Source organism: Drosophila obscura, unplaced genomic scaffold (genome assembly GCF_018151105.1).
Source record: "Drosophila obscura isolate BZ-5 IFL unplaced genomic scaffold, ASM1815110v1 contig_179, whole genome shotgun sequence".
NCBI classification, from domain to species: domain Eukaryota; kingdom Metazoa; phylum Arthropoda; class Insecta; order Diptera; family Drosophilidae; genus Drosophila; species Drosophila obscura.
This window is the reverse complement of record NW_024542766.1, coordinates 1491117-1514508: the sequence shown is the minus strand read 5'-3', so window position 1 is coordinate 1514508 and position 23392 is coordinate 1491117. Positions and strand designations below refer to the sequence as shown.

The window sequence follows — 23392 nt, the reverse complement described above, 5'->3', positions numbered from 1 at the left end:
TTGCGGCGTGTCAGAAAGCGGAGATTTTCACTGAATTATTTTCACTTTTCTTGAAAGACTGAAAACGAAAGTGAAGCAAAGACGAGTCGAATGGAAACCCTCGATGAAGCCCCATTCGGGCTGGAGCTAGGAGATTGTTTTTTGTCTTCACAGAGAGATATTAGATACGAGGTAGGCCTACAAGCAACAGCAACAAACAAAAAACGCGCAGTCTCTGGGTAGCAGTCGATGAGCAGTCAAAGTCAGTGCCAGTGCCGGTGCCAGTGCCAGAGTCAGTGCCAGAGTCAGCTTCGTAGACGGAATCGAGTCGAATGCTGATGAGTTTGGCCTACTTTCACTTTCATTTTCTAGTTTTTGGCTCACAAAAGCGTAATCATTTTTTTTTTGTTTTTTTTCTGAGCCGGTTTTTCCAGAGAGCAAAATGAGCTGAGAGAGAGACCCACTGACAATGAAATAAAGTTGTTTCATATTTCATGGGCTGCTGGAGGAAAAACTATTTCCAGAGGCCTGCAAACAAACCCACCGAAAAAAAGACACACAAAAATGTTTGAAAATTACTCATCGTTGGTGGAGTCGTCGTCTCTCTCACTTTAGGGGGGACCACTCTGATGGATTTCCCATGCAAAACACTGCACTGCACAGCACAACACTCTGCTACACAGCACAACACTCTGCTACACAGCACTACACTCTGCTACATGGCACTACACTCTGCTACATGGCACTACACTTGTATATTGCTCTTCACTTTCACTTTTTTTTTTGTGTTGTGTCTTCCAATCACAATTAGTGACAACACACATACACAGCTCAACACAATATACGATCCACAAAGTTTCTCATTTTAATTGCAACGAACGAAACAGCAACAACAACAGCAAAAACAAAAACAAAAACAACAACAACTACAACTACAATTTTTAATTGTTATTGCTCTCTGTGTTTAGTGCTGGAAACTAAGTAGCAACTGTACTTAATATATTTTCGGGGTAAAAGTTTTAATTATTTTTTTTTTTGTGGATTGGATTTGCATGAGTGCTGCCCCGTGCTGCCACGGTGGCCGTGTTTAATTGGGGGAAAACATTGTGGAAAAGTGTTGGCTTGGAAAAACTGGGCAGCATTTTGGGCTAAATCATTGACTACGAGATGACTGCACATTGTGCACACTGGGAGAAATATTCTTGTGGCCCTAAATGACAGACTACAAATATGAATACAAGTGTGGAAAAATTATTCTAAAATTAAAATTCGTAGCGTAAAAATCTATAAAATTAATAAATGTTTTTTTCACGTGTATAAATAAAAAATGGCGAATATATTGGGTACGATTCCTATGAAAAAATGTGCGAAATATTCCCCATAAATGTGCAAAATGAAATCTTAAATCTTCCTTCCTTCTGATAAATATATTTTAAACTCTTTATCAATGTCTGATGTGTCTGGGGGGAGTGGAAAAACCCCCAAATTTATCAGAGAGCCAAACTTTCAAAGACCCATCTGCAGCTGCTTCCATGTCTGGGGAGGGGGGAGCCTCCGTTTTGGGGTGCGGGTCTGGATGCTGGCTAGACATTTAATCTGTGAATGTTATAGCCACACGAAGAGAAAAACAGCAACAGCAACAGCAACAACAACAACAGCACTCAAACACTCATGTGCCAGTCATTAGAAGCTCATTGTATATTGCGACATCACGCCTGTCGGTCGGTCTCTCGTTCATTAATTGCATTGCCCTGTATCTGAGAGATACAGATGGAAATATATATCTGCCACTATACACCTTCAGCCCACAGCACACCCATTCTCTTGCCTTTGCTCTCCTTCTCCTTCCCCTTCTGTTTGCACACATTTTGCGCATATTTCGGCATTTGATTTATGGCCTCCTCCAGAATGTGCCTTCAAACTTCTTCTTTGGGTTTCTTTTTTTTTTTTTGTAGCCTCCTCCTGCTTCTCCGTTTCTCTCTGCTCTTCTCATAATTTCTCGCTCTCTCTCTCTTGTCTTTCCCGTCTTCCATTTCGTTTCGTTGGTATTTGTTTTATTTGTCGTTTGGTATTTTGATTGAAATTGATTTTATTACTCTTTTTATTTGTTGAACTCAAATTATGTGGCGATTTTTATGATTCTATCTTCGCCCTCTGCGATTTATATGATTTGGAACTCGTTTTTTGGCTCCCCCAACCGCATTGGCAAGTGCCATTCGGGTATTTTCCAGCCCAATAAAAGGGCCTGCTCTCTTGGCATCCATTGCTTAAGAGTTGGCCCATAACATGGCCATGTTTATTCCAAGTAGGCTCCAAAATCAAGCCATAGACAGTACTATTATTGGATTTAAATGGTTTGATTTTTGGCTGAGTTACGATGCTTCCAAGTCAATTAGGAATAGTATTACGTGGGTTTTTAAGCCCAAACTCCTGCCTAAATTCTCCTCTTTAGTAATCTTAGCATTTGTTCATCGTATTAGCAATAGGAAACCCCCCCTATATAATTATTTAGGTTTAAAGTCTGCTAGGGATACAATTTAATGTAATTGGAAAGCCCCAAACCTCACGCTACACTCTCTCGCACCCTTTAGTTGCCACTCCCCTCCCATTTGCTTATTTTTCAGCATCCAATTTATCCAATTAGCCATGTGATCCCTGTCCCCCCCCATTCAACATCATATTCCCCCCTACTTACCCTGCATTTTCGGCTGCAGCAATTGACATCTGTTGTTGGGGCTCATCTGTTAGCTGCAGCGTTAGATGAGGCTCCCGATGATTTGCTGGCTGTTTCTGCTGCTGCTGCTTCTGCTGTAATTTTCGTCGTTGATTTTTTGATGTCTAACTGGAGGATTTAGGATCGAGAGGGGGATGATGCACACATGGAAAAACGCGTACGAAACAAACGTAAATGAAACACTGGAAAAATGAAAGAAAAGAGAAGGGAAAATTGTATTAACATTTGCTACACTCTACGGCTTTTGTTCCCTACTGTTTTATAGTATTATTTTTTAACAAAACGCCCGGCTTGACATAAGTTGCCACACTCGAGGGGCAAAACAGGGGAAGGGGAAGGGGCAGGGCAAAGGCAGGCAGGGCATGTCGGAAGGGGTAGGTAGGGGGTGGTAGGGGGAGGGACACAGAAGAAAAGCTGGCAAAAGCAAATGCCAGATGGCCACTTGAAGACTCAAGTTACAAGAAACACTTAGGGCCAAGACTTGGGGGCCCAGAGCACAGAAACCCAGAGAGATCCCTTTCCCTTAGCCGAAGCAGCAGCAGCAGCAGCATCATCATCAGTGGCACCAGCAGCAGCAGCAGTCCCATGGAAAACCGAAAAATGAAAAACCCTATGCCTATCTCGTACCTAGCCCCAAAGCCTCGGCAAAACAAAATGAGTAAAAGGCGCCAGAAGGAGAAGAAGATTGTGTGTGTGTGTGTGTGTGTGTGTGTGTGTGTGTGTGTGTGTGTGTGTGTGTGTGTGTGTGAAAGGGGGAAAGAAGGTGGCAAGTGGAAGAGGGTGTATGGAGGGGAGGCCTCTTTTGTGTTGCCAAAGGCGCCGTGTAGTGTTCTTTTAGCCCTCCCCCACATACCCCCCCACACCATTCGCTGTTTTCGGCAAGCAAGGGTTAAGGTTTAAGGTTTAAATGTAGCTCGGAAAATGATTCAAACGACGCCGAGGGAGGAGAGGAGCTTCTACGTGTAGAATATGTTGCAGACAATAAGGAGACGTGTCAGCGTGGAAAGGGAATGAGAGAGGGGCAGCTAAATTGTGTGGAGAGATGCCCCTAAAGTAAAAAAATGTTTTCCCATAGAGACGAAGCACATTCAGATGATAGATCATCATTTATCATGGCAAGCATTATTATTTATCAAAGATGAAAGGTTATTGCTTTGAAAATCTTTAAAATAGTCACAAATATTAGCAACGAATGGAAAAATCCTCTCACTATTAATAACATGAATGTGATCCCATTTCAGAGATTTACTTTTCTTTCCATAGGCTTTTGGCAGCTTCTTTCGTTAGTCCTACTATTGTGGCTTGTGGTTAAATCTACAAGATACAATATCTAGATTCTGCGCAAATTAAAGTATTTTTTGTGCTGGGATTCGTTTTCGTTACATTTTTCTTGGACTTGTCCAACGTGTCGTATACTCAACGAGGAGCTGCCGACGATGACAGCCACCACCCAAAAGAGTTTTTCCACACACACACGCATGGTAGCATGGAGCATTCTTTCCACACACACAGATACATTTGTATCTTGTATCTGTATCTTTGTGTGTGTGACATGAGGAGAATGCTTTATTGTATTTACTTTTTAAACATCAACAACATTTTCTTCTGTTGCCATACGATGTGTTGCACCACACAGATACAAGATACAAACACAGAGAGACGGAGCGAGAGAGAGAGAGAGGCGGAGCGAGAGAGAGACAACTGCCACTGCGACTGCATTGCGTTTTTCTTCATTGTTTTTGCCTGCACCCTACCCCCCAGCCCTTGGGGCATGTCCCACTCTTGTCCACTGCACGCTCCTCTCTTCCCCTCCAGAAACTTGTTTTATATAATTTCCTGTGCGCGTGGCACAAAGGCAGCAACAGCAGCAGCAGCAGCAGCATAATCGCATGCCCTCTCTCTCACTCTCTCTCTCTCTCTCTGTCCATTCTTTTGTCATGTATTTTTGCTGATAATAATAATGCATTTCATTGTTGTTGCTGCTGTTGTTGTTGTTCTTGTCATTGTTTATAATTGTTGCTTTGTACGGCGAGCGAAGCGAGAGCTTAAAAGATGCACAGATACATTGGCAGACACATGTATCTGCCAGATACACCAAGTATTTTCCACGAAACGAATGAATTTTCATAACAATCGTCTTGTGATTGATTAAAACAACGAAGCAAAACGCACACGCAAGGGAGAGGATGTTATCGAAGAGAAGTTATATAATAAAAATCGATGGAGAATATTTAAGGGGAAGCGCATAATATTAAAGTATAAATACACCAAGGGAATATTTATTGATTAAATTAATAGAAGAATCCTTAAATTCACATCAAAAACAAACATGTGATTTCCATCAGTTTTGCCATCGAACCTCTCTCTGACATTCCCCCAATCCCCCCGAATACCCAATCAAGCCACTCATAAACCATTAATTTCTAGACCTATTTCGAGAACTGAATACACCCGTTAAGGTATACCAAAGGTAAAACTGACTGCCAGCACGCCACTTCATTAAAAGAAGATCTACTAAATTTTCACAAAAGCATGTTAATTGAGCGAAAGAGAGGGGGGGTCTGCGACACCTCTCTATGGGTTGAAGGAGTAGCTGTATCTGTATCTGTTATACGAGTGTTGTATCTGTATCTTTTGGCTGTTCGCACGAAATAGTTTCAACAAGTCACAGACGAGACTCAAACTGGACGCTCAGGGAAAAACAAATTTCATTTTTGTTTATTTTATTATTGGTCGCGTCTTGAAAATATATTTGTTTGTGGATCGGATTTTATTTTTATCAGCGACCACAGACAAGGAAGGAATGCCTCTGAAGAGCGAGCGAAAGAGAGAGAGAGAGAGAGAGAGAGAGAGAATCTGAGACGAAATGTAAACAAGAACAGAAATGCAGTTTTTTTTTTTGATAATGATTGTCGTCGGCGTTCTGTTCCTCTTTTTTCCTTCGTTTCCTTTTTGCTTTTTCTGCCTTTTCTTTGTGTTCCTTATTGCTACCTCTTCTCGTTCTTATCTCCTGATTTTTCTTTGGGTCTCAGTATTTATTTATTTATTTATTGGTTGTAAATTTATGAAGTAAACAGAAGAAAATACTCCGTACATAACTGAAGAACCGATTGAGGAGATACATATTTTCAAGGAGCACACAATCTGTGGTGCATTCCTGCCTACCTCATTCTTTATCGTTGGTAGATTGCACACAGAAACGAAGCAAGGTGTTAAATGAACTTCAACTATTTATAACTCAGTGAAAAGTCAGTGGATTTTAATGAAATTTAATTCTTTGCTTGGGTGTTGCATTATCTTTCATTTAACATGGAGATTTTATGGTCCAACTGATAACCCTTGCTACATTAAATAACCCTGCTACATTAAATTTTAACAACCTCTTCTTGTCTTCCCTTTTGTTGCACAACAGTTCTGCAGCAGACGAAACTTACGAAAATTAGCCGCATTACAAAAAAAAAACCCCGCTTAGAATCATGCTAAACACAGTGCTCCGCTCCTCTGCTCAACAATGGAACGAGACACAAAACGCCACAGACTCGAAGCAAAGAGACGAGACGAGACAAGACGCTGACAACGACGCAACATAATAATATCTGGACGGGAGGGGCAGGGGGTGGTTATGCAACACACTAAAGAAGCGAATCGGTTGCACAAAGCAAACGAAGACGAAGCGGCAGCTCCTACCTGGGCAAGAACCGGTTTACCCCCCTATCTCTCTCTCTTTTGGCGTCTCTACCTCTCCCAGAGATTCTTCTGCACATTTTACCGTTAACGTAATGGCTAAATCACCGTTTAGAAAACCGCCAACCCAATCCCCAAGAACGGGGCAGAGAGAGAGAGGAGCAGAAGATTTCCAAAGAATTCTCCTCGGCTTCGGCTTCGTCTTCGTTTCGTTTTTTTTTCTGCAGTTCTTTGGCAATTTTTGTTCTTCTTTTTCACAAAGTATTATATTATTTTTTGTTCGTACTGGTAATTACAGTTTTTTTCCGCCAAGACGTGCTTAGAATTTAATTAAATTAAAATTACACAGTGAGTGGCAAAAGGTTGCGGCGAGAGAGAAGTGCAGAAAAAAAGAGAGGTGAGATAATGCACGAAACGTATAATTTTCCACAGAGAGAGGGAGTAATTTTGGGGATTATTCGATTACGATGCATCCCATACATGGCAGAGGGTAAGTCCGATGGGACATTTTGTTGAATTTAATAAAAAATATTTCCCAGTTTCTAAAGGCTCCAACAATCAATAAATTTCCTTAGAAAATGTTTTTTGTTTTTTACTTAATCAGTGCGGGAGCGGATCAGTATCGTTTGTACGAGAGAAAAACGATCCGAAGTTTCCAACCAGAATAACCATATTTGTACAGGCTTTTTGTTTTATTGTTTCAATTATCAAATTATACAAAAAATGATCGCTCATTAATAAGCATAATTTATGACAATATTTGTTAATCATTTCCACACCCAACGCATAATTCCAAGAACTCTCCAAAGTTCCTTCCTTCCAAAAATATATTACGTGACAATTTTATCAACATATTTCTCATATTCAAATAAATAACCCAAAAATAAGGAGTATTATTTATACATGTAGCAACGGAAAGAGTTGTGCCGTAAATTGTGTGTAAATTATGTTTAAACACAAATTTTAAAAGCGCTCTGATTGATGGTTCTCCTGAGGTTGAAATACGAGACAGGTGGAAATATGTTAAAAATATTCACTAAATAAACTATGAGAAAAAAAAGAGGGGTAAAGCTCTACAGAATTATGAAAAATATCGCCATAATGAAGCAAGAAGATGTAGGAACCATGCAAAGAATCCAATGCCAATTCAAGCGCTAATTGACGATCTTGTTTCTACATTCGATCGCAATCAAAACTCATTGGAATAATGGCCCCCAATTGGTGGTGTCGTGTGGTGCTTGGAGATAAGCCACAACCACCTCTGCCTGCTGCTACGAATTTCCATTCCCATTTGTATATTCCGCCCAACCCAAAATGAGTGCCCCTCTTTCTTATCGCTGACACGATTCCGTCGATGGTTTTTTTTTTGGCCAGGTTATCGCCTTGCTGTACTTCTTCCATATCTAAGTAGATCCGCCTTGGCTTCGAGAAAAAAACCTTGTTTGAAATTCCGCAAAAAAAGCATTTCATTTCTCTTCCATAATTTAGGTCGGTTTAAAATACATAAACTCATTATTTCGTGTCTGTTCGTGTTCAGCGTGTGTCGGTTGTGCACACAAAACAATAAAAAAAAAAAGAGCATGCAAAAAAAACAACATTCATTATTCGTGCGTTAAAAAATGGTTTTATTGTCGCGTACGCAAGAATACGTACAAAAATGTGTGTGGCCCAAAAAGGGAATACGAGTGCAAAAAAAAAAAAACACACACACACACAAAAACAATGAGACATTAACAATGTTAAGCAAATAGAGAGAAATTTACACAAAATATAAAGTTGACAAATAAATGGCTATCTTTAGGGCTGAAAGGAAGGTCTTCAAGAAGGTATTTCTCGCTGGAGATTGCGTTGAAAGTAGGGAATGCTAATATTTGTAGAGGAAAAATCTGATAAAGAGATGGAAAAGTTGGAAAAACAATGACAAAATCCCTGAGGAACAAAAACTCAACAGGAAATGTTGACTGTTGGACTCTCTTTTGAGAACTGTCATTAAAGGGAACCTAAACACATGCCTAAACTTTACGTTTACGAATTCTTTTTACGCTATTTGAACATTGGATGCATGCATAATTCCCAACTTCAAACGATCGTTGGGCGGCGGTTTATCAAACTTCAACTTCAACTTTGAGTACAGAAAGTGCTTCCGCATGGAGTCTCCACTATCAAAAGTGTGTGCTATGAGCCATGAAAGAAGCAGAGGCAAGAGGGCCCACATAGGGGCTAATACCTCATGAAACTCCACGCTCGAGGCTCGACATGTTTTGCATATCGTAACGACAGAGAGCTACGATTGCTACTGGCGGGTGGGTGAGTCTTCTTCTTTCCTACAGAGAGAGATATCAACAGGTTCGCTCGGGTTTACGTGAGTGGAATGACATTTCTTCGCCATTAGAAACCCCAATGAGGGAAGCTCCCCGCAGCTGTTTAAACCACTGAAATATAACCCACCGATCGGCATGGAGATAATCCTCCTTTAAAACTTGCCCAAATGTTCGTTCAAGCTGCGCAAACATTCGATATTTGGGTTAAGCTATCGCCACTCTATGGCATGTGTGTGGATGCCACATGACACCACCAACACACACACACATTTAAGCAGCATAAATCAAGGTAGTTGGCAGATTCTTAGTCTACGATTAATATTCATATATTTTCAGACAATTTTATGCGACGACTAACTGCCGATAAGAATAAAAATGATAGCCTGATGGCTATCACATCATTAGACTGAGCAAAAGAATAGCTTCAAAAGTTTCAGGATACATTGGAATAAATACCATTTCCATGTAATATTCATTAAAATTCTGTCACTATTTTATTTTTTACAAAAATCTATAATTAAGGCAATGCCATTAGAAATGCTCTCCTCTCAGCTTCAGCTTTTTTTTCCGTCAACCAATTAGCAGCTAGAAAAAATCACAATTAGAACCACATGCTCGTATTCAGCGAGAACCTTCTTCCCCAACCTTAAGCCCGAAAAACCCGTAAATATTCCCTTAAAAACCAAATGCCCGGAAGCGTTTTAGCCACCATGAAGGCAAGAGGCAAGTGTTGGCCCGAAGGCCTGAAAGATATTACCACTGACGCTGCCTCTGCCTCTGCCGCTGCCGCTGCTGTTCTCAATCAATTCATTAATCATTCGAAACCGAATCCCAAAAGAATCGACGAATCTGGACAAGAGTTTTGTTCTATCTATCGCTGCGGCTGGGGCTGGGGGCTGGGGCTGATGCTGCTGCTGTTTTGTATATTGTATCTCAGACTTCTGCTTCATTTGTGCCCCCGAAAACGTGTTTATGTCAAATTTTCGGGTAATTAATCAAATGAAATGAGAGTGAAAGAGAAAGAGAAAAAGAACAACGAGACAGCATTACCTTTGGCCGCCGAAAAGTGCCGCGAAAGAGTGAGAGAAGAACGGAGGGAGATGTTTGCTAATTTTCTATTATTCATTTTCCTTTACGGTTTGGGGTTTAGTCATTCCGATATTTTGCTTCCTGCTTTGCCAATTGAATATTGTCTCCCCTACTTTTTGTTGATTTTCCCCTTCCATTAGCCGGAAAACTGTCAATGACAGCCTTGATGTTTGCTGCTGGTGTGAAATGTGTCTTTTTGACACACAAATCTGTTCAAATTCATAATTTTCCTCTTATAAATGGTTCCCTTTAACTTTATTTTGGATTTTTAACTTCATCAACTTTTGTATTATCTCTCATAAGTCACGCATTTTCTATTATTTTCCCCAATTTTCATGGGTCTCCAGTATTTTTATGATGTATTTTCATGCATTATTTTATGGGGAATGGGAGGGCCACTCCATAAACATTCTTGTCAAGGATCAAGGGGAAATGCCATACTTGTAGTCGTAAAAACTTAATTAGTTTTGGAAAAACATTTAGGAGGTAATTTGGGGATAACATTTTACAGGAAATTCCACAAGTAGGAACGGGAGTGGGAGAACATGTGGAAGAATATATCTCACAGATGGACCACCACAACATTTTACGGAATTTGTTAACGAAATTTGAGAGTCGGAAATGTCATTTAAGTGCATTAAAGAAAAAAATGGTGTGCAGTCTCTATGAACCATAAAAACCCCATTGCCAAATAAAGTCTGACATCATTTGCTATCATTTTCCCCACTCAAAACTCAATCTGTTCAATCCCTCCTCTGCCATAAATAACTCATTTTACAATAAGCACGCATAGAGCTCGCTATAGATCTCGTTTAAACCCTATAAAACAGACATCTCCATCCGCTAGATGTCAAATTTAGGCACCAGATACACGAAAATGTATGGAAAAAGAAAAGAAAACCTCAGCAATCGTTGGTGGAATTTACATAAAATCGAAATAAATTACAGATAAAAAGCAGAGCCTACCACAAACCAACAATAACAAAGAAAAAAGTGGGAGATAAGTGGAGGGAATATTTACTTATATTTTTTTTATATGCTGCAGATGACTTCATCATCACAAAAAATACAGATATTACATATCTGTACATCAGCAAAAAAAAGGCAGAAATATGAAATATAAAATCTATGAGATTTTTGGTTGCATTTTTCTGTTTTTCTCAATCAAATCTATCGATGGGGTATATAGTAGTAGATTCGTACTTATTCCTATACATATATGTACATGAGTATGTACATATGTATTTCTCTTTCTGTATTTCATTTGGCCATTGTTTACACTTCGAATGCAAATTAGTTTTGTGCCACAGAAATGGCGTGGCGTAGAAGATTCCATTCCAATCCACAAATACAGAAAATACATCCAAAATATATATGTATATTGTACATATACTCGTATGCAGATACATTTGCAACGCGGGAGCGTTATGGAGCTTATGCGATGCATAAGTGTGGATTTATTTTATGGAGCACTCGACTTAAAATCAAATTAAAATCACAATCGTCGTAGGAAATTTTCCTTGCCAGAGCATTCGAATGTTGCGACGATGACGCAGAAATACTCGTAAATTTATGAGTGAATATATACTGCTCTATATTCTATCAATACATCCACGATGAGTGCCGTGTGGTGTGATGTGTGCTTCTGTGTGGCATAGTTGTATGCAAATTTGATAGGGGAGAATGTTCTTTAAAGGGTATATTGGTTAGGGGAGGGGGAATGCTATAGACTGAGAGTCGGTCCAAGTTTATACATCTGTATGCTCTTTAGATATATGCAAAACTTTCTTGAAATGTCAGTAAAACTATTCCCCCTTCTTATACCCTTCTCGTACTACCTACAGGGTATGCCTTGTTCGATTAATCATCAATTCCAGCCACCATTTATTGCGCGTTATAAATGTTTAATTGAATCACATTTGGGTTTGTGGAATTTCAAACCAAAATTTAATTGAAATTGAGGGCTAGAAAATAAAAGAAAAAAACAAAGGGAGGGCGAAAAAAGACAAAGAGTGGGAACCAGAGGGAATGGAGACTGAAAGACTGAAAAGAGCGGTGAGGAGGAGAGCTGTGGGAGTGGAGGCAACCAAACAGGTGTTGAGTTACAGTCCCCACATTCCTGAATCAGGAAAAAAAAAATACAAACCAGAAAACCTCTCTCTTCGATCTATTTCTGGACTTTCTGTGCGAAGTTCCATGAGAGTTTCAAGACTCTGATTTCAAAGCGCACTTCGAAATAAAATCCACTCCATTAATTGCATACTCGGAGGCGTCCTGCCTTGCACCGCCCTGTCCCATGGGGACACTCCTGAAAATCAATAAATTGCTGTCATTATCCCATGGGATTTGCCATGCAAGTCATGTGGAAAACCGATTCGTCTAAGGCAATAAAAAATTGCATTTTTAGCATTATTTTTGCAACAACAAATTTCTAGTGAACAGCAGGGGGGATAAAACATATTTCAGGGAATTTTCGAATAGTTATCAGAATTTCTATGGAAATATCCAAGATTAAAAACGTGAATAATTGTGGTTACTTAAACTCAAAAGAATTTGCTTCATTTGTATATTTTCACCAAAAATACTAAAACTAAAATCCGTATTTCTATACCATTTATCCTTCGCCACCACCACCCCACCTTATCCTTTCACACTTAACCATTTTTTCGGTGCCACAAAACTTGATCCTCCGCACTCCTTTTCTGCATTTGAGAAGTTCTCTTTTCTCACACAGAACCCACTAAAAACAGGGAACAAATACTCCGTATAAACCGGCTCTCACTTCGTCCAACAGCTGCAAAAAATCGTATTCCTCTACAAAAAAAAAATGCCAAAAAAATATACAAAAAACAAAAACAAGAGAGAAAGAGAGAGAGGAGGCGGCTGCTGCTGCTGCTGCTGCTGCAAAAACGAGTCGCCGTCTAATATAATTTCTAAAGAGGTTCGTTCTCCCGCTGTTGTTTCTGGAGGAAGAGCAGGAGGAGCTGCGTCCGCCGCCGCGTCTCTCATTGTCTCGGGGATTGAGATTTTGGTGTGTGGCGGCGGCAGTGATGCTTCTTCCGAGGGGCATTATTATTTTCGACTGTCAGATTTGAATACACAACGGGCCACAGACATCGTCGCAGCAGCAGCAGCAGCAGACATAAATCTTGTTTTGATTTATTTAATTTTATTCCCCCCAGTGCGATCCAAAACAAAAGCCAAAGAATTGCTGCTGCTGCTGCTGCAGTCCAAAAAGCTCTTGCCGGCATAGTTTTCAATTAAAAAATGGGTGAAGTGTGTCCAGGAAGAGGGAGGAGTACAAACTCCTTTTGGAAGATGAAATATGAAGGAATCTCCTTCTGGCAGATGCCAGAGTCTTGGATCTGCGTATGCCCAGGAGATGTAGAGAAGGAGTTTCACGAAGTACTACATCTAATGTTTTTGTTTTCTCTTAGAAGCAACAACAACAACCATCACATGTGAGAGTGGTGGCAGCGAGCGCGCGCGTTTTTTCGTCGGTTGTTTTTTCGTTGATGACCTTGAAAAAGCTTTATCTAAAAATCGAGTGCAATCAACTTTATAAAACACACACACACACACACTGATACGCAGAGCTGCCACACACACACACACACACATACACTCGTGCAATGGGATTCCAAATCGAGCCAGCCGCAAGCGTACGACGAGCGTTAGGTAAAGTCTTGGAGCTGTGCTCCCCTCCTCCAATCGCTTTGGACACCGGGCTGGCTCTCTCTTCTCTGTTGGGCTCTGGCTGGCGCTGCTGGCGCTGCTGGCGCTGGAGAGCTTGGTTTCTGCTGCTTGTGCTGTTTGATGTTTGTTGTATTGGTTAGCCCCGCCACACACATTATAATTATTCTAGATTCTCAAATTCTCAACCAAAAAATGATACGAGCATGAGAGCCGGCAGTGTGTGTGTGTGTGCGTGTGTGTGCGTGTGTGTGCGTCGAAAGGTGGTCGCTCGCTCTGACGTTCGACTGCTGGTCATTCCCCACCGCTCTTGTTGCTGTTGCTGTTCTTCTGCTGCTTTATGGGCATCTTTCGGATTCGATTTCGGTTTCTTTCTGGCATACTGGTAATAATAGAGTTTAGTTGGGGCCTTTTTATCGGCTGTTGGGGGTTCAGCAGCAGGTAAGTGGCATAGAAGAGAGAGCGGGAGATATCAAATGCAGTTAGAACTAGAAATTGACTTGCTTGCTGGGTTATTGATATGAGACTAAAGCGTTCACCGGCAAGAATGTGCTAAAAAGCTCATTTGTTGCGAAATAATTGCTGGAAGTTTCGGGGCTTGGTTTCGGAAGACTCAAACAAATGCACAAAATAATAAACAGCTGAGAAATATGTTTAGAAAGTTGCTAAGTACTTAATCAGTTATCGTCAATAATGAAGTCAATTAAAAACCGGCTGGAAAATTTTCGGAGTTCACTCCGAAAAGTTAAATTTATCAGCAGGTTGCCAAATGACTTATCAAACAAATACCAATGGTAAAACGAGGTCTGGAAAATATTCGGAGTTGACTCCGAAAAGTCTGAAAGTCATAGAAGGATAGATATACTAAGTCAAGAGCATTTTGAACCTCATTTGAGTGATTCGGAGTTGATTCCGAATTGAAAACGTCTGTTTTAAGAATTAACAAGTCATCAGAAAATATAAGATCTTTTTTAATAAATTTTCGAAGTTTACTCCGAATGTGTAATAGTTCCAGTCATTCGCTATTTCCAGTTGTTCATCAGATTAACTGAGAAAAAAGCCGTAATCGTAAAGTGTATTTACATTAGACAATCCATTCGGAATTCGTTTCGAGGCGTCTGACTCATGGCGCCCTAATCAACCAGATAGACCCTGCCCTTTAGTTTTTATAGATATAGTCACGCCTCTCCATTTCCAGCCCACTGCCGCACGCGCCTTCTGACCATTTCAATCACTCCGAAATCAACTAATACTCATAAAAAACAAACCAGAAAAATACTTTGACAAAGCAAATATTTGGCAAATATAATGGGCATTCCTCTGCCGCTTTTTCGCTGTGTTGTTTCTTCGAAAGGGGGGTAGTGGTAGGGGTTGGGTGCTGGTGCTGGTGTTGGGAATGGGATGCCTGCATTAGCTCACGCTCAAAGCGTTTTCGGAGTGAATGTGAATGCCTACCAGAAATCGTTGCTGTTGTTGTTGTTGTTGGATTTTTTTACGAGAACGAACCTATGACATCAACATTATTTCGGCCAAAAAGCCAGCTGAAAATTATTTATTTCGTATATTTAAATTTCAACAGAGTGACCGAGAGAGAGAGAGAGAGAGGGAGGGAGGGGGAGAGCAATGTGCAAGTGCGGTGTGGAAAGGGGAAGTTGACTTTGGGGGGGTATATGAGGAGAGGGGCCACGAGAGCGACTAAGAGCCGAGTTTGTCTCGAGTTTTTCCCTACTTCTGCCTTCTGGCAACAGCCGCAGCAGCAGCTCTGTCGCTCGGTTTAAACGACTTTGATTACTTAATTCGCCAGAAAACCAGATGAGCTAATCATTTGGCTTAGCCTTAGCCCCCCCACCACCATCCACAGAGACTCAGAGCCACAGTCAGAGCCAAAGCCAGAGACTTTCGGACTTGCCACAACTTTGACTTGAAGATTTTTAATTAAGATAATTATAGTTTGAGGCCCGAAGTACCACGAGATCTCTCTCTCTCTCTCTCTGTCTCTCTGTTCCCAGAGATAATTTTTGTTGCTTGGTTCCGAGTGAGGCAAAACATTTGTTTCTTTTAGTTTTTTGTGTCCAAAATGTCAGTCATTCAAATATTTGTGGGTCGCCAGCGGATGGATGGATGGATGGATGGATGGTATCCTCGAGCAAGGGAAATACAGTGTTTTTTTGTTGCTTTTTGCTTATAGATAAACACAGACGTCAATTAGTTAATATGCTTTTCAAAAAAGAGCAACAACACCATGCTCTGTACGGCAGCAGATCTCTTCTACATATATTCTATATACGGCTCAAAAAGAGCTTGCATTCCCCCCTGTCTGCTGGTTTTGTTGCTTTTTTTTTATTAGCTATTATACAACAAATATATTAGAAATGAGAGACACGAGGCAGCATAGGTGGCTGCGGGCTGCAATAAAAGACAAAAACAAGTTGACAATTCATGGCTTCTAAAGCCGAAGCTAGAGGTACCCTTCTCATGTGCTCCTATTCAATTTAGCCTCTCTCTGGTACTTGCTTTGTTGCAGCTCTAAAACTGTCTTTAAAAGCACAGCACCCTCGACCTTTTTGAGGGTAAAACAAAATGAGTATCAAATCAAATCAAATTCATTGGAAGAAACATTCACAAACACACAATCGCTAGAGGGGGGCGGGGCGTTGGAAACGCGGAACCCACACACAAATCACAAATCAGAGAGAAACACACAAACACTAAAATATGTATATGGTATGGTATGGTATGGGGGCATACATAATATTCAAAAGAAATCGCAACCAAAAAACCAAATTGGCATAAACTACGCCGAAAATAAATTGAAATCTAAAAATGAAATTCAAAGAGCAGCAGCGGCGGCGGCAGCGGCAAACACAAAACACGAAACGAATCAAACACACACAAAAAAATAAAAACAAATGCAAAAAAACCCAAAATAAATTGGAGATGTGTTGTGTGGTGTGTTTCCTTCTTTAGAGAGAACCCCAACCACCAACCCAACTTCCTCCCCCAAGCCCAGTTCCACTAGCTCCTGCGGAGAGGGACAATTAAATTAAATTAAAACAAATACACAATGCAGAAGTAGGAAGCAAAAGGGTGTGAAAAGGGCAACACAGCAGAGTGAAAGAGGGGAGCAGAGAGTAGGTGTCAGATAGCGTAGAAGATTCCCAGTGAATGATGCAGATGAGATCTTTGCTTCAACTCGAAAGAAACTATAAACTATAGAGATCTATAAAATGGCATTAGCTAACAATGTTGCATGCACTCCGAAGTGGATTTAGAAGATAAAGATAACAGTATGTAATAGTTCTATTGCACCAGAAAAATTCATTACACTTTTCTCGAATAAAATTTGAATCTTCTTCGATTTAAAAAAATTTAATTTAATGCATTTTTACATTCAGAGACATAGGAATATTATTCAATTTCGAAACCCTCCCATTACTCCATTTTCATACCGAAAACTCCCTCTCAAAATATACACGAGGTTGATTACGAAGGTTGCCTTTAAAGTTTAAACCTTCTGTAATGAGTGCCTTTTGATGCCCAAGAATGTAGAGATGCTTACGAACAATTTTTTAACTACTAGTTAAAATGCCAGCTCAAAAGGAGACAGAGACAGCGAGAGACACAGTTAGCGCTGGACTTCAAAAAGAAATTAAAATTATAGCAAAACTTGGAGCTGTGCTGGAGCTGGAGCTCCGCAGACAGACAAAAGACACACAAAAAATAAGTAAGCAAAAAAAAACGATACAAAATGAGGCAGAGAGCCAACTGAAAACCTGAAACCAGTTTTCACCTGGAAATTGGTCTGATATTTGTACGTACGTAAGCCAGTAATTGAAGTTAACGTAATTATAAACGTATTGCAGGGCAGCAGCAGCAGCAGCAGAAGCGGCGGCGCGTTGGCTGCCACATAAAAAACGAACGCGAACACGAAAATAAATAAAAAATGTCTTATAATACGAGTCCGAGTCCGAGTGCGAGCGAGCGTGCGATTTCAGTGGAAGCAAAAGAATGGATGGATACGCGCCTAATTTCCCAATTAACATGGAAAAACTTCAAAGGGAGGACACAACAAAATTCATTTACGCTTCAAAAACATAAGTCCGAAAACGTGTCCCCATCGAGAGGGAGTTTTCCCCGTGTGCGAGTGCGATTGCGAATGTGAGTCCAAGTGGAGACATCATATCATCATCGTTCAAGGTTCCTCCTGAGGACATTGACGCGCTTAAGGTCAAGCGAGAAACTTGAAAGCTGCCACAAACGATATCATCATACCCAGCAGCAGCAGCAGCAGCAGCAGCAGCAGCAGAAGCAGCAGCAGAAGCAACAGAAACAACAGCAGCAGCAAGCAAACAGCCAGCGACAACGAAATGTTCTCTTTTTATGGCCATATGCAATCGTCCCATGTATCTGTGTATTTTATTTATATTTTATAGATATTCTCGTGTAAGAACAAAACATTAAATACTCATAGCAAAGGTACTAAAAGATAGTGCATGGGGAAGGGCATGCGGTGTAGTGCTGTTTGAGCACCCCCCTGCTGTTGGGGCAGAGAAACTGATATTCGCGGGAAATAAAAGATAAATTTAAGAACACGCTTTCGACATTTTCACACATGATTCACAATGACTCTAAACATCATTATGAAATACTTTTAGCAGAATAAATAGAATTTTTACTTTAAACAAGAGTTTTAGAGTTTAAATTTTAAACTTAATGGGATTTAAATTTGATTTACTCTGACTATAATTTCTTAAAAATCTAAATGTCTGTTCTTCTCTCAACTCTGAGCACTATGATATTAGTAAGTTAATAAGTCCTTTAAATCCCAGCTAAATCCACTCCCAGTACATTTCGAAATCATATTTATGCTACTCAGATCCACAAAAGTTGAATAAATCATTTGGAATATCTTCAGTTTCTCTTTTCAATCGTTTTTCGTAGACACTTTGCATAAATGGAGAGACCCCGAAACAAGCAAACCATCGTCTATCCCACCCAAAAATCTACAGTTTACTTAGTGGCCTCTCTCTCTGTGTCTCCCTCTCTCTCTCTGTCTTGTTTCTTGTCTGCTAGTGTTTGCTTGTCGCTCTCTCTCGGGTCTCTTATCAGTTGCTTGACAGTGTTTTTTTCAAAACAAAGTCCATTTCCATTCCGATTCCCCATTGTTGGTCACTTTGTGTCGTGTGTTTCGCGACTCTACTGTACAGTAGAGACATAATTTAAAATGCCATTATCTAATCGTTGCTTTATGGCCCTCTAAGAGTGTATCTGTGTGTGTGTGTGTGTGTGTGTTGGTGGTGTTTGTGTGTATTAGGTGGGGGGCATTTATTCTGCTGCTGCTGCTGCTGCCTTGGCGATAAGCCTAAGCGTAGCATTTTCTTAGTTTCCTCTCCTATTTTCTATACCCTATGAAGAGAGGGTATAACGAACATGATTTTTAATAGAAATTAAACATTTGAAAATATATATCATTTAAAGGAAAAACTGTACAGAATTCCATTAAAACTGTGGGAGGTTTTCCTAATCTTTAGCTTCTCCCAAAATCCATCATTTCTCTATTTAAATTCTTGTTAAGAGGCGCCGCGCCGCAAAAAGAATAGAAATACAAACACAGAAACTATAAAAAGTGGCAATGTTTGAGGTGTTCTTTATTTTTCTCGTAATTTACTTTTTGTTAAACCGTAAAAAAACTGGTTTAACCTGTCCGAGAAAAAAACACACACACACACACTCACAAAAAAATTGCTGACAGCCGAGTTAATAGCTGGCCAAAAAAGACCAACAAAAATCTAGCAAACAATAAACTAATTAAATCAAACGCTGAAATACGTCGCAAAATCATCAAGAGAACACCTCCACTTCCAGCTCTATTTGTTGGTGCTCTTTTTCTTGTAAAAATAGCTGATATTTGAGCGGCGATTTCATTGAGAATCTAAATAAAAATAAAAGTGTTCTCAAAATAAATACATTTCAGAATCATATGCAAAACTCACGAGCAGCAAACTAAACGAAACGAAACGCAACAATAACAAAAGCAAGCAGCACACTGGACACGCTCGTGTGACAAATGTATCTGTGAGATACGCGCAAAAGAAACCTTTCGTTGGATCGCCCAAAGAACTGAAACGGAGACGTAGACGCAGTCGTAGTACCTCACAGACCCCGAGACAGTTTACAATACTCTCGTATTCTCATATTCTCGTGTTTGTTTTTGTATTAGCAAAATAATTCTAACTGAAACTCGAACGAAACGGCGACGGCGACGGCGATGGAGTTGAGAGTCTTCGAACGGAACGACTCGACTCTCGACTTCTGCTCACGTTTTCTTATGTAATAGGGGCCGCCCCCCACCGCCTCTGACGATGGCCTGCACTTCTATTGAATACGAATACGAATACTATTCGTCGTCTGATGATAAGCCTCTTGCCAAAGCAAATTGATTATGACAAAATGTTGGGAAATGGTTGGATTCTAAGGGAAAATGTTGCCACAGCACAGACATTGAGTTGAGAATTGCAGTTGCTGAATCTATCAAGGAATTACACAAGATCTCTGTATATCATTTGCACGAGTAATTTCTAATAACTTGAAGATTGGAATCGGGATTATATTGTGTAATTGTTGTCTTAGCTGAAGATCATTTGTTATCATATTAGACAATGTTTACACTACTTTGATTAATAGTTCAACTGATCTAAGCAGGTTTCTTTTCATTTGTTTCTTATAAATAAATCATAATTATCACGCTTTTTAATAGATAATACAATTCTTTTTTTTTTACCTTTTTAGAGTAATTATTTAGATCCAAAGAAGGAGTAATAATCCCATAGATCTATTAATCTATGAAAAAATGCGTTAATCCTTTAAATTTGACTTAGTTTTAGGCGACATTTTATACAGGATTGAATTGATTTTTGCACATTTATTTGCACTATTTTTGTTGTGGATTATTTATCAGGCGTTTTCCAACACTTTCTATCAGGCAACTGGTGGCCTTTTAACAACTGTAATTTTTATATATTTTGTTGTATACAACTCGCAAAAAGTGAAACCGTTGTGTGTATAAATATATTATTTCTCGATTTTTTTTTTTTTGGTTTATTTTAAATATATTTTTTCAATGACTTTTGCAAGGCTATATATTTTATTTATGGTTTTTTTATATTTGTATTTATTTTTTATTTGCACAAATATCGGGTACATATATGGTATATAGATCAAGATCTTGAGGGGGGAAATTATATAGTATTTTATCAGAGAAACTGTGGGTGTAAAAAACTATTAATATTTTGTTGAATTTATTTCGAATATTTCCATAGATTAAAATTCACATTTGAGCGGAACGACATGGAAACGAAACAAAATATAAATAACGAACAAACGAACGGAGAAAACAGAAACGACAGAGAAACTGGCGATTACGAAACCCGAACGCGACAAAAGAGAGTCGCCTCCAAAAGAGAGGCAAGCAAAGAGAGAGTGGAGAGCGCCACTGGAACGTTGGGGCGGTGGAACGTACGCCACACAAGAAATTCCGCAACAAAAACGAAGAAAATTGTGCTCTAAATTTTGTGGAATAAACTAAAATATCTATGAATTTTTATGAAGTTTTTCTTAATTATTCAGAATTTATAGTTCAAAGATTTCAAAGATACTTTTGAAAAGTATCTGCTGCTCCTCAAAGCAAACAACACGCACGCACTCACACACGCACACAAACACACACGCGCACTTTGCTTTGCTTTTCTTTTCTTTTTTGTGGGCTGCGCCAACTTTTTTTTTCCTTTGCTATGTGAAACGCACTTTCAAGATATTTTTGTATCTTTTAGTTGATTTTTAGTTATTATTATTCAGAAAAGATAAATAATGTTGGAGCCAGATCGAGGGAGCGCGACGCGGGGGCCACACCGCACGGCACAAGACACGTCGACAATGGGGGGAAACGGACGGAAGAGAGCAGTAGTCCTCTCCGCGGCCCAGCGATTTATAAACACATTTCAGAAATATTGCATTTTGCGGATGTATTGCACTTTTAGCTTGTGTACCGTAGATTTATCTATTTCTTTGATTCAACAATACCCGCAATTGCCGCCGAACCGAAATCGAGATCCAAAGAAATATACGTTATCCAAAGATTGTACTTGGGGGTTTTGTTCGACGACGGACGAGGCAACGCAACGCAGCAACCGCTCGATTCAAAAGTTGAAAAAAGTTTGGGGCCACAGTAGCAGTACGACCCAGCACCCGACGCAACAATGAGCAGCACGCTCTCTTTCGCTTTGGCTTTGTTTCGTTTCTCTTCGTTTCGCTTAACATGACCCGAGTCTGTATCTTCTTGTACAAACGAAGCAACGCTCTCATGTTAAAACAACTAAAAACTGTTAAGCAGAGTAGGAAACTCTGTTAAGTTTGAATTAGAGGACGTACAGGCATGTTAAGACCAGCTGTGTGACGTAGTACTTTACAGTGGAGCTCTCTCTTCGCCACTTTTGGCGCTCTTTGCTACTACCGCTGTTGTTGCATATATTGTATATCTTTACTCCAGCGCCTTGATGGGCTCCAATCAGAGCGGGATGACTAGCTGGTTGTCGCTTTTGAAGAGAGAGAGAGAGACTGCTGGCACTGCCGGCATTTTCGCTTGGGCTCCAACACAAATGAGAGAACAACAGTGTTTTTGTTGTGTCTTTGCAGAAATTTAATGGCGGCTTCTTGAAAAACAAAAACACACAAAGTCCATGGCAAAGGGGGAAATGTTGAAAACCCCAATCAGGAAATGGGAAAAACTTTTGAAATTGCATTTCGATTGATAAATAAAACTTCTCAGAAAGTGGTTAGATCTCTAAATATAGGAAAAGCCTACAATAGGAGAATCAATAAGGGCTAGAAATACTTCAAACAAATTTAATAAAAACATTCAGAATGTTGGAAAACATTGCAAAGATATTAGGAAAGTGTGTTTTATTTTTTAATTTATGATACATGAAAAATTAATCACATCCCAAATCGCTAAAAATATCTAAAAAATGGCTCCCTTAAACAAAAATTAAAAACAACATCAAAACACAACGAACACACAACAAAAACAAAATTGTGATGACGAAACACATGTTGTGTGTTTCGACCCAAGACCTAAGAGAGAGAGAGAGAGACAAAATCACGAAGAGAGAGATTAATAGATGCGAAGAGAGAGCACAAGGCACTCCTCTCTTTTGTTGCCTTGTAGCCGTCGAACTACACGCAAAAACAAAATTAAACACAAAAAATAAATAGCAAAAAAAAAGTACGATGGAAAAGCTCTCTCGGAACGAACGTCGTCTACTTCGCCTTCAATTTCAATAGCACAGCACCATAGCCATAGCCAAGCACTAGAGAGCACCACAAACACACACACACACACACACACACACACACACTTGCATACATGTAGCCACCTCTGACGCTACAGATTATATATATGTATATATATCTACTTTATAATATATATTTTTTTGTATTTGTATTTGCAGCTATTTAGCTACTTTTTATGGCAATTTGTGCTGTGGTTTTGTTTTAAGAATAAAATGCATTTTATAGCCGAAAAACTTGACGAAATGTGGTTTCAAGTGGTTGCTCGTCACAGAATCTCCTCTCAAAAGTAGTTCTATTCGAAAGATAAATCAAAGTTATGGCCTGTCATCAGTGGTACAGTGCAGGCCATTAAATATGGGATTTTGTATCATACTTTTGGCATATGGAATATCTTATTGCACTCCACTTACCTTTAAAACTTAATTTAAGATATCTGCAAGAGAAGAAAAAAATTGTTTTTAAATTAAGAAATGATGAAATTAGATTGGAATTCTTTAATCGCTTCTCTAGGGTTATTTTTCTTACATTTAAAATGCCTTTCAAC

At 39.6% G+C, this 23392-nt stretch overlaps 1 protein-coding gene across 3 annotated transcripts in view; it reads right to left on the bottom strand.

Moving 5' to 3' along the window:
• The window catches only part of LOC111077789 (neurogenic protein mastermind), a 76822-nt gene extending 56224 nt beyond the window's left edge, over positions 1-20598 (bottom strand). For all 3 annotated transcript variants that reach the window (XM_022372202.2, XM_022372204.2, XM_022372203.2), the window contains exons 1-2: positions 20282-20598; positions 2675-2895 (exon numbers count right to left, since the gene is read on the bottom strand). In XM_022372202.2, coding sequence (XP_022227894.2) covers positions 2675-2703 — 29 coding nt within the window. In that variant the 5' untranslated portion in view covers positions 2704-2895; positions 20282-20598. The remainder of the gene's footprint in view (positions 1-2674; positions 2896-20281) is intronic.
• Between the last annotated feature and the right edge of the window lie 2794 nt (positions 20599-23392).